Below are 12,151 nucleotides of genomic sequence, written 5' to 3' on the forward strand. Positions count from 1 at the left end.
GAGCAGTGCCTGAGACGCAGCCCTTCTGCAAGGACGGTCACCGCCGGCATCCTGTCCGCACGGGACACAGCCGGCCAAGCATGCACTCCGCTGTCTCATGGCCCCCAGGTGGGCCTCCGGACAGTCCTTTGGTCACCCCCCCAGCCCAGGACGCGGCTGAGGCGGCCAGGGGTCCTGTCCAAGGCCGCCGGCCAGCGAGCGTGCAGTTGCAGGCTGGGGCCGCCAGGGGGCAGCAGCGCCTCGGCCCGGCCTGGGCTGGGGTGTCTCCGCTGTAGCCCAGATGGAGCTCCAGCTGGTCACCCTGACCCCGCTGACCCGCCGCGCCCAGTGCAACGGGGCAGGCTCCCAGGCCTGACGGCGGGCGGCGAGGAGGCCCGGTTTTGGGTGTGTGATGTGGCAGCGGTGTTTCCGGATGGGCACCCACCAGCCTCCAACGCCCCCCGGGGGATGGGCCGCTCTTCGGCCACAGCGTGCCCGTGCGCCCGCGGCCGAGCCACCCTCTCTCCGCGCCCCTGCGCCGTTAGGCAGGACGCGGCAGCCCAGGCCCTGCTGCGGGCACCACCACCCAGCACGGCCTGGGCCCTAAGCCGGGCCCCGGGCCAGCCGCCCACCAGCAGGCCCACCCCGAGGCCCGGCTGTGCAGCGTGGCCGTCTGCTCCTGAAGGGCTGGCCAGTGCTGGGTCAGAGGCCACAGGGTTCACTCAGCATTGCTGAGCGCCAGCTGCGTGCCCCACGCGGGGCCGCGGGAGGAGCCGGGCTGCCCCCGACTCAGAGCCACCTCTGCTCTGGAAGCCCTGCGTGAAGCGGTCAGGACGCCGGCAAGGGCTCCGGGCTCCAGTGCTGCCCACCCCGGGGACGACACACGGGAGCCGGCTCCCTGGCTGACCGTCCCCGAGGGGGCAAGCAGTGGGCAGCTTCTCATCAAGCTCAACACGCACATCCCACGCGAGCCTGAGACGCGAAAACACAACCGCGACGAAAACACGCTCACGTGTCTTCAGCAGCTTCACTCGTCCGCGTCTCACACGACACGACAGACGTCCCTCAGCTGGGGACCAGCTGGTCCCCCGACCCTGGGCGCTGCCCACCAGGGACGACTGCCGGTCGGACGCGGGGCGCCGGGAGCGGCCGTCTGTGAGCGGCGGGGCATGCAGACGCGGGGCACCGGGAGCGGCCGTCTGTGAGCAGCGGGGCGCGTGGACGCGGGGCGCCGGGAGCGGCGTCTGGGGCGGTTCGTGTTCCCCACTGGCAGACCTCTCCCTCAGGGTGTAAACCACATGTTAACCTTTACAAACTGCAGCAGGGACCGCACGCCTTTCTCTGAGGAGACATGCCTGCTGGGGCCCAGGCCAGGCTTCCGCGCACAGAGCCGCACTGGGGGGGAGACGGGTCCCCACACGGTGACCTCTGTCTGGGGGCCCGAGGTGCAGGGGGGCCCCAGGCAGGAGGCACTCAGGACAGCCGCCTCACCGCCTCCCCAGGAGGGCCAGGACCTGGCTTCTAGGTTCCATGCCCCAAAGGTCCGTGTGGGAGCCCAGGCCTCTACCACCTGGGTTCCAGGCTGCTTCGGCCAGAACGGGCAAAGGGAAAGGTGGGAGGCGGGCCCCCCTCGTGGGATATTCTGGGAACGTTCCAGGCTTTGGGAACCACACGCAGGGTGTGGACACACGTGTGAACCTGAGAACTGCATGCGACTGGGCCATCTGAGCCCAGACTGAGCGCACACACATGAACGTGTGTGATCTGTGGCTACACGCACTGCGGGAACACATGTGAACACGTGGATGCACATGAATGTGCATGCAGCTGTGTATGGCCACGTGTGTGAGCCCTGTGTGAACACACATGGGCTGTGTCAGGGTGCTACAGACTCACTAGCCTTGCATGCTTTCGCTCCACCCAGGGCCGCCTCAGCCCGTGCCCCCCACACCACATCACTGCGTGCGGCCCCAGCGATGGTGCACCCCACATGCGGCCCCGGGCCCCTCTGCCTCTGAAGGGGTAGACCCCACACGTGGCCCCAGCCCCCCCGGTCTCTGAGGGATGGACCCGTGAGGCTGGGCCAGTCAGGCCACGGCATGAAGCGCTGGGTGTGGGTGACGGGCGGTCCTCGGGACAACAGGAGCCCTGTTGCCTGTGAAAGGCGGCCTTTGAGGCTCGGTACAGGCGGGGACGGTCTGGGGACGGCGCCAGGAGCGGCCGGTTCCTGGGGTCAGCCGGCCGAGGGGCCTGTGGGCGGCGGGAGGAGCGGCCTGGCCCGGGCGCCACGTATCTCTGCCGCGTTATCTCGGGGCGAGCGCCTCCCGCACCCTGACCTTGGCCGAGGGCAGCGTGGGCAGCACCTGCCGTCTCGCTGCTGCCGCAGCAGAGCCATTGAGCCGGGCTGGTGCCTGCGGTCCTGCCCACAGCCGCAGCCACACGCTGGGGGCCCCTGCCTGACGGGGGCACGTCAGCACCCCCAGGCGAACCAACCCCGACCCGGGAGGTCACCCCTGCCCCTCTGTCCTCACAGGCACCTCGTCCACGGTGGCTTCTGGGCGGGACGGTGCCCCCACCCCTCGCGGTTGAGTCCCTGGATCCTGGGACGTGCGGCGTCCACCCACTGCAGACCCCACGACGCTACGCTGCTGCTCAGGCTGCCTGGCTCAGCCCACGCACCCTCCCTCCGGGCCGCGGGCCCCCCTCCCGGCGGTCGTGGGTGTGTCGGCCCCCCATGCATGTGCGAGGCCCCAGGAACCCTGGCGCCCCTCGCGGGGGCTGTGCATTGAGGAGGCCGACCAGCCAGGGCAGCTGCTCCACCACCCTGGACGGGGGCACGGGGAGGTGCGGGTGGGCCCGAGGGCAGGAGATGGGGGCTGGGGGCCTAGCCCCCTCCTTCCGGGCACAGTGCGGGCAGGGCTCCAGTCTCAGGGTCTCCGGCCAGCTAGCTGGGCAGCGGGAGCGGTGCTCCGGGTGGTCCCTGGCCACCACCCTCTCCCCAGGAGGCCTGGGGAGGCAGGTGGGGAAGGGGCAGCCCCACCATGACCACAAGACAGGCCACTCAGGGCAGCGCTGGGCACCTCTGGGCACCTCCCCACAGTACCCTGAGGGGGCCTTGCCCCAGGGTGCTTGCGGAGGGCTGTCATGGGGTCCTGCATACCCAGGACACTTCCTGAGAATCTCAGGGCACCCGGGACTCCGCTGGGTGAGGGGGGTGGGGGACCACAGGCTTGGATTCCCAGGGCTCCAGGCGGCGGCATTTACCCTCGGGGGATGGTGGCTTTGAATAAATGAGAAGAAAGCCTGGCCAGGGTTCGCTGCCCTGAGCCCGGGGCAGAGACGCAGTCAAGGCCAGGGCCTCCCTACTCAGGGCTGAGTGCTCAGAGGAAAGCGGGCAGCCTCCTGCAGAGGAGCTGACGCCCAGTGGGGCCAGCACTGTCCCCCGCGAGGCCTGCACCGTGCCCGGCGGGCCCTTGGCAACTGCCCCCTCTGCAGTGCCCCTGGGGCCAGCTGAACCTGCCCGCCTCACGTGGCCCCGAGCGGGGCTGGCCCTCTGCTGCCCCCCACGCCTGACACCGAACAGGTGACAAGGGCGCCTCCGCAGGCCGACCCGGCAGCCCGCACCTCACCCCACCACACGCACCCCACAGGCTCCCCAGCCCAGGCCCGTGTCCAGTGCCCTGAGGTCCGGGGGACATTTCAGGAGAGGGATGGCAGCAACATCGGGGGACCCCAGGACTGGGGGGTCTGAAACAAGGGGCCCCAGGCCCTGCACCCAGCGGCACCTGCAGACGCCCCTGACGGAGGGTCAACATGCTGCTTCCCCGGGAGACTCCAAAGTGGGGCTGGCTCGCGCACCCCCGGGCCCTGGGACTGGGCCCCCTGCCCACTCCTGAGCAGTCGGGACCGGAGCTGAGGCCCCTCCCGGCACCGGGGGGAAGTGGGACCTGACGGCATTTCCAGCCAGGCGGGAAGTCTGGAGCTGCTGCAGTGAAGCCTCCTCCGGGGGGCTGGTGCCACCCGAGGTGGAACCGGGGAAGATGGGCCACATCCTCAGGGTGGATCACCGCTGAGTGAGCCCTGGGGTCAGGCTGGGCCTGGAGCCAGCGCCACTGCGAGCCCACCCTCCTGTCTGCTTGACGCCCGCTGGGTTGGACCCCCACAGCCAGAGATCCTGATGCAGGAACAGACGACACCCTGCCTCTGGCTCTGAACCGAGGTCACACGCCACACGCTCCAGACCCCTGAGGTGTTCGTACCTGGGAGAGAGGAGCAGGCTGTGGGGTGAGCGTCCTGGGGCCCCAGAGCAGGGCCAGGTCCCAGGCAGGATGAGTGTGGGAGTGCTGGGGCTGAACAGGCACCTGTGCCCACGAGCCCGTGGCTCTCAGGGGTGGATGGTAATTGAACCAAGGCCACAACCCAGTCCTGTGACCGCCTGCCAGGTAGGAGCGGGGCGCACGCAGAGCCCCTCGGCCGACAGACGGTACGGGGGCCGGTCCCGCCCGCGTCTGATCACCACAGCAGCAGAAGGCCCTGTGCTGACTGAGCCCCCAGGGCCTGGCCCACCCTCTGCAGGCCCACCTGGGCCCAGGCCTGTCCAGGCCCTTGTGGACAGCCCAGCCCGCCCTGCGGGGGCAAAGACACAGCCCCCAGGAGCCCAGAGGGCCCGCGGCAGCCCCACCCTTGGCCAGGGTCCAGGGCGGAGCTGTGAGCAGCTGTAGGGCCCTTGCGGCCAGGTCAGCCAGCCGGTGTCGAGGGCCGGTGGGTGGACACGGGCTCAAACACTGAAGCAGCTGGCCGGGTTCCTCAGGGTCCTGCTCCGGTTCTGGGGGGCGAGGGGCGGGCGGGACACCCAGGTACAGGCAGCCTCACCTGCAGAGTAGGGCTCCTGCCGCTCGGGGTGTGTGAACTCTTGCCGCTCGTACTTGGCCCGGATCCACTGCTCCCGCAGGAGTCTGAGGAGAGAGGGCACGTGCTGGGCGATGCCTGGCCAGAGCTGCCCGGGTGAACTTCCGATGGGCGGGTGGGCTGGGCACACCCACCGGGAGGGGCACCCCAGATCACGGCTGCCAGGAGCAGGGGGCCCCACCCACCCCACTGACGCAGGGAGCAGGAGGGGCCGGCTGCCAGCAGAGGCCAAACGGGGGGCTGACCTGACCTCCCTCAGCCCGAGGTCAGGCACCAGGAACACGGGAAGGGAGCCGGGTCCCGGCCACTCTAGTCACGGGCCTGCTGCTAAAACTGACGTGTCCCCGGGACCTGATCCTCCCTTTACCCAGACGGCAGGGGGCGGGGGCGGGCCCTGCGTCCAGAGACCCCACTCGGGCCAGACCCCGGCCTCCTGACTCACCACCTCATTTCATCCCAATGGCACCAGAGCCTTTGCCTGTGGGAGGCTGCTGCAGCCCCTGCACTAAGTGGGCATAGCTGGAGGTGCACTTCAGTGTACACGGGCATTCACACGTCCCTTCCACCCCTGCATGGCACTCCAGTGTACACAGGCATTCACACGTCCCTCCCACCCCTGCACGGCACTCCAGTGTACACGGGCATTCACATGTCCCTCCACCCTTGCACGGCACTCCAGTGTACACGGGCATTCACACACCTGTCCCACCCCTGCATGGCACTCCAGTGTACACAGGCATTCACACGTCCCTCCCACCCCTGCATGGCACTCCAGTGTACACGGGCATTCACACATCCCTCCCACCCCTGCATGGCACTCCACAGTGTACATGAGCATTCACACGTCCCTTCCACCCCTGCACAGCACTCCACAGTGTACACAGGCACTCACACGTCCCTTCCACCCCTGCATGGCACTCCAGTGTACACAGGCATTCATATGTCCCTCCCACCCCTGCATGGCACTCCAGTGTACACAGGCATTCACACGTCCCTTCCACCCCTGCATGGCACTCCACAGTGTACACGGGCATTCACACACCCCTTCCATCCCTGCATGGCACTCCACAGTGTACACGGGCATTCACACGTCCCTTCCACCCCTGCACAGCACTCCACAGTGTACACGGGCATTCACATGTCCTTTCCACTCCTGCATGGCACTCCCCACTGTACATGGGCATTCACACGTCCCTTCCACCTCTGCACAGCACTCCACAGTGTACACGGGCATTCACACGTCCCTTCCACCTCTGCACAGCACTCCACAGTGTACACGGGCATTCACACACCCTCCACTGCTGCATGGCACTCCAGTGTACACGGGCATTCACACGTCCCTTCCACCTCTGCACAGCACTCCCCACTGTACACGGGCATTCACACGTCCCTTCCACACCTGCATGGTACTCCAGTGTACATGGGCATTCACACGTCCCTTCCACCTCTGCACGGCACTCCACAGTGTACATGGGCATTCACACGTCCCTTCCACACCTGCATGGCACTCCACAGTGTACACGGGCATTCACACGTCCCTTCCACCTCTGCACAGCACTCCACAGTGTACACGGGCATTCACATGTCCCTTCCACCTCTGCACAGCACTCCACAGTGTACACGGGTGTTCACACACCCTCCACTGCTGCATGGTCTCCACGGTGAGCTCGGCTGTCAGCCCCATACCCTCCTGGTCTCATGGCTGCCTGGTCAGGTTTCCTTGTTGATACCAGCCCAGTGAGGGGCCTCTTCCAGGACCCCACCCCTCCCAGCAGACCCAAGCACCTGAGTCTGGGGAGTGGAGTGAGCTTGGCTCCTGTGGGCCCTCGCCCAGCAGAATTTCTGGAAAGTGGGGCCCACTGGGATTCAGAGCACCCTCCCGTTGGGGCCGCCAGGTCACCTGAGAGGCCCTGACCACATAGCCCTGCCAGGGGCACCCCGCAGGGACCAGGCCTGTGGGAGCCTGTCCGTGGCGCTGGCTCAGGCGGTGAGCCAACCGCAGGGCAGCCTGCGGACGTGATGCCGTCAGGCCGCAGAATAGCTGCTGACCTGTGGATTCACAGCCGGGCAGAGCGGTCGGGCGTGGGGCACCAGGAAGGGTGGGGCCGGGCAAGGGGCCTGCCCACGAGGGCTTGAAGGGCGGGACGCAACGCGCAGAGGGAGGTCAGCCTTGGCCCCCCACCTGTCTAGTGGGGCCTGAACTGGCCCGCCTCCCAGGCTTGCAGCTGGGTCACCACTCCCAGCCCTGCTGTGGCGGCCGGCAGCCCCCTCGTCTCCCACCCCTCATTTGAGCAGAACTAGAAACACACGAACCCGGCATGCAGCCCAGGTCCAGGTATCATGGGCAGGGTCCCTGGGGTGTGGGCTTCACCAAGTGAGTCAGGGCAACAGCGCGGGGCAAAAAGGAGGAGGTGCCGCCTGGGGGTGGGGGCCGGATGCGGGGGCCTGGGAGGAGGCTGGGCCGCGGCCCCGCCCTCCGTTCCAAGGAAGGGACGGTCCAGGAGGAGCCTCATCACACGGCCCTCCTCTCCAAGCAGCAGGAGCGGCTTGAGGGCAGCGGGAGGTGGACGGGGAGGGCGATCGGGGGGGTGAGAAGTGCTGGGGCAGAGCACCGCCGGGGGCGTGCCGGGGGTGCGGCTCGTGAGACAGGCAGCCCCCAGGAAGGACCTGAGACCCCTGGTGGGCACCTCCCACTGGTGCTGAGCCCGACATGGGGGTCTCCCCCAGGGGCTGGGGTCCCAGCCTCACCCCAGGCACCTCCCCTGACCTCTGAAACCTTCCAGAACCCAGGAGTGCCCGCGGGGTGGGCAGACAGGGACACTGAGGCTCAGAGAGGCTGGCGACTGGGGTCGTGCCCCCAACCCTCCCCGCGTCCATGCCCTGGGCACCGAGCCAGGCCAGCCACATGCTGGAGCAGCCGCCCAGCAAGCCCTCCAGAGGGCCGGGGGCACCATGCGGACCCCGGAACCCAGGCTGGGGTTCCCGCGGAGACCTGTGCCGCCTGGAGCCCAGGCTGGCTGTCCCCACACTGCCCACCGCCGCCGCCACACCAGGAAACAAAACCAAGCGGGGAGCCCCAGGACACGGGCCGGCCCCCCTTCCCGCCTGCAGTCGCCCAGAGCCGCCTCCGGAGCGCGGCCAGCTGCGGACCAGCGGCGCAGACAGGGCCCCTTTATACTCACTGGCAGTCGGAGGCCGAGGGCCGGTAGTAGAACGGGGGCACTTTGGACTCGAACGTGGCTCTGGCGATGGCGTTCCCGCGGGAGGCCATGAACTGCAAGAGAGACAGCATCAGGGCCCCGACCCACAGCTGACCCGGGCCCCGGGGGCTGGCCACGGGAGGGGGTAGCACTGCCCTTCCCCACAGGCGGTGGGGCCCCGGCCCTCCAGAAAGGGCCCCTCAGGAGGGAGGCCCCCGGCCCACATCTGACCCCACCAGTCCTGGTGCACGGAGGCCAGACCGGCCCAGAAGAGGCCCACGGGCTGTGGGGCGGCCGGGCTGCAGAGAGCGGGCAGGGGGCTGCGCGCAGAGAACGAGCCCGCGGGGCGCGGACGGGCTGCCCTGCGGTGGAGGCGACGGGGTCTCTGGAGCAGCCAGTGTGCGGGTGTCTGGGCACGGATATAGCACGGGCGACAGCCCTGAGGTGGAGCAAGCTGGGTGAGCCGGAGGGAGGCCCTTGGTGTCGGGGGCAGGGGGGGGCTTCCCGCAGGGCCTCAAGGGCCGGGGGTGGCATGGGTCCCGGGGCTCCAAGCCCGTCCAGTCGAGGGTGCGAAGAATGACCGGGAAGAGCACAAACGATGAGACCCTTTAGCAAAGGCTGGGAGCGACGTGGGATCCTCAAAGCAGAGGCTGCTCCATGCAGAGAGCCATCTGGTCAGAGGCCTGACGGGAGAGGAAGCCGGCTGAGGACAGCAGCCGGGCCATCACTGCTAAGGACCAGCGGGACGAGGGCCATTCAGTCTCTACAGAGAAACTTCCACGCGCCCCCAGGAGCAGAAGACACTGAACAAAGTCAGGCCACGCTCCAGGTGAGGGGGACGGAAAGCACGCAGTCTCCTTTGTTCATCTATGTTTAGCAATTCTCAAAAAAGAAAACCAGGAATAGAATTTTCAAGAGCTAGAATGATTCTAAAGTTCATTTGAAAGTTAACAAGCAGAAGAAAATTGTGAGAAGGAAGACGCTTCCTCGCAGATATTAAAGCCTGTAATAAAGCTACTGAGTCAAACAGTGCCAACCAGAAAGCCTAAAAGGTCCAGAAGCAGATCCAACGGGATCTCACATCCAGTATCAGCAGGTTCAGCAGGACGAGCTGGTACACAGTAGTGGTAACGTCTCAGATCGATGGGTGCCGATAACCAATGAGAAACTGGAAACTGTCGGAGAAAAGGGGGTATGCCTTTCAGCAAAACAAAACTCCAACTTCATGAGAGGCTGAATTTCCAAAGTTAAGCAATCAATATAGTAGATGAAGGGAATTCCCTGGCAGTCCAGCTTCCAGTGGAGAAGGCAGTTCGATCCCTAGTCGGGGAACTAAGACCCTGTATACCACACGGCAAAAAAACAGATGAAAATCACAGGGTGATTTAAAACATGATTCAAGGAAAACATGGAGGGAAATCTTCAGGATTTGGGGTTGGGAATGGTTTCTCGGTCACTGTGTGTGAAGTGTGCAAGTCGCTCGGTCGTGTCCAACTCTGTGCGGCCCCATGGACCACACAGTCCGTGGGATCCTCCAGGTGAAAATACTGGGGTGGGCAGCCTTTCCCTTCTCCAGGGGTCTTCCCGACCCAGGGATGGAGCCAGGGTCTCCTGCATGGCAGGCGATTCTTTACCAGCTGAGCCACCAGGTCTCTCTCAGGTTTCTCAGAGGTGACACCAAAACCACACGGAACAAAAGAAAAAAAAATCAACAGAACTTCACCAAAACTTAAAACTTCTGTGCTTCTAAGGACACCATCAGGAAAGGGAAAAGATGCATGAACCTTAAAAACATGAGGCTCCTGAGAAGCAGACTTCTCAGGTCCTGAGACACAGCCGAGGACCACGTTGGTGTGAAACGTCCCAGACGGGCGAATCCAGGCAGGAGAGCCGCCTGGGGGTCTCAGGAAGGGGTCTCCCCTGAGGTGGGGACAACAGATGTCCTGGCAGCCGGAGGCAACGGCTGAACCGGATTGTGAACGTGCTTTATCTGCTTTTCGCTCCCGGGAGGCTGACGTACACTGTTGGTGTCAGGCGTGAGACCTGGTGCTTCGGCGTTCGTTCGGGTCGTGAGACGCTGGGGACCCTGTGCTGCCGTTGCCGCCCGTGACTTATCTGTGCCAGGACTGCAATCATGCCTCCGCCTCCTGTTCCCCCACCCCTGCCCTCGAGCAACTGCCTGTTTCTTCCCCGTGCCTATGGTCTGTTTCTGTCTTTTTCAGATTCCATGTGGGAGTGAGATCGGACCTACTCGTCCTTCTGTGTCTGACAGGTTTCTCTTAGCATGAGACCCCCTAGGCCCAGCCCTGTCGTCGCAGACTGTAAAATACCACTCTCCTGGCTCAGGGATATTCCATTGTATAAGTACACATCTTCCTTATCAAGTCACCTGTAGATGCTTCCACATCTTGGCTATTGTAACTCACGCTGCAGGGAACACGTGAGTACATGTATCTTTCTGATTAAAAATGTTCTTGTGGGGTTGTACCCACCAGGCTCCTCTGTCCATGGGATTCTCCAGGCCACAGTACTGGAGGGGGCAGCCGTGCCCTCCTCCAGGGGATCTTCCCAAACACTGCGGGTGTCTTCCTTACTGCCTGAGACCCCAGGGGAGCCCCCATTCTGGCAGGCGGGCTGGGTCACATGGTAGGTCTCTCTTGTTTTCTGAGCAAACTCCACACTGTTCTCCACAGTGGCTGCGCCAGTTCACATTCCCACCAGCAGTGCAGAAGGCTCTCTTTTCTCCACATTTGTTATTTGTAGAATATTTTTTGTGTGTGGCCACATGGCATATGGGATCTTAGTAGCACCCCCACCAGGGATGGAACGCATGCCCCCTCCTGCCCTGGAAGCGAGGGGTCTTAACCGCTGGGCCCCCAGGCAAGTCCCCATCATTCGTGGGCTTCTCAACAAAGGCCACTCTTGGCACTGGGAGGTGGTCCCTCGGTGCAGTTCTGATTAACGTTTCTCTAACAGTGACGCTGAGCGTCTTTTCATATGCCTGTTGACAAACCGTATGTCTTCTTTAGAGAAGTGTCTGTTCAGGTCCTCTGCCCATTTTTAATTGGGTAATTTTTTGTTTTTTTCTTTTTGATACTGAGTTGTACGAGTTCTTTGTACATTTTGTGCAATAACCCTTTTAACACATGTATCATCTGCAAGCATCCCTCCCATTCAGTAAGTGGGCTTTTCCTCTTGTTGACAGTTTTCTTCTTGTGTAAAAGCGTTTTAGTTTGCTGCCGTCCCACCTGCTGATTCTTGCTTTTGTAGCCCAGCCTGAGGAGGCAGACCCCAGGCCGACACTGCTGAGATCAGCATCGAAGAGCTTGTGGTCTCTTCTACAAGTTGTATGGTTTTGGGTCTTAAACATTTAGGTCTCTGATTCACTTTTTGTACATGGTGTGACACTGCATGGGCCACCCAGTCCTCCCAGCACCTTTCACAGAAGAGGCTCTCCTTTCCCCACTGCACGCCCCTGCCTCTGGATTATTCACTTTTTAAGCATTTATTTTACTGCAGTGCAGTTGACTTACGGCACTGCGTTGACTTCTGATGTGAGGTAAGGGGGGCCTCGGCTCTATGCACCTCGCTCTCCTGGTGCTGAACAGAGCCCCCGGGCTGGATGGCGGGACCTGTTCATCCATCCCACAGGTGCTAGTCTGCACGGGTTGCCCCGGGACTCCCCCGCCTTCCCCACTCCACCCCCTCTGGGCGACCCCAAGTCTGTTCTCTGCGTCCGTGAGTTTTGTAGATAGATTCATCTGTGTCATGTTTTAGATTCCGCAAGTAAGTGGTGTCATACGGTATTCTGTCTTTGTCTGACTTACTTTGCTTGGTAGGATAATCTCTAGGTTCATCGATGTAGCTGTAAATGGCGTTATTTTATTCTATTTTATGGCCAAATAATATTCCAGCATATATATGTACCACTTTGTTCACTTTAAAATGGATTTTATATGAATCACCCCTCAATATTTCAAAAAATTACATAAATAGCTCCTTAAAAATATAAACCATACGTTTTCATTTTAAAAATATCATTTCAAAAAGAAAGTTAAAATACA

At 63.2% G+C, this 12,151-nt stretch overlaps 1 protein-coding gene across 3 annotated transcripts in view; it reads right to left on the reverse strand.

Moving 5' to 3' along the window:
- The window catches only part of ADAP1 (ArfGAP with dual PH domains 1), a 46,898-nt gene that overhangs the window by 7,746 nt on the left and 27,001 nt on the right, over positions 1–12,151 (reverse strand). For all 3 annotated transcript variants that reach the window (XM_065923649.1, XM_065923651.1, XM_065923650.1), the window contains exons 3-4: positions 8,070–8,161; positions 4,852–4,934 (exon numbers count right to left, since the gene is read on the reverse strand). In XM_065923649.1, coding sequence (XP_065779721.1) covers positions 4,852–4,934; positions 8,070–8,161 — 175 coding nt within the window. The remainder of the gene's footprint in view (positions 1–4,851; positions 4,935–8,069; positions 8,162–12,151) is intronic.

Source organism: Muntiacus reevesi, chromosome 2 (assembly GCF_963930625.1).
Source record: "Muntiacus reevesi chromosome 2, mMunRee1.1, whole genome shotgun sequence".
NCBI classification, from domain to species: Eukaryota; Metazoa; Chordata; class Mammalia; order Artiodactyla; family Cervidae; genus Muntiacus; species Muntiacus reevesi.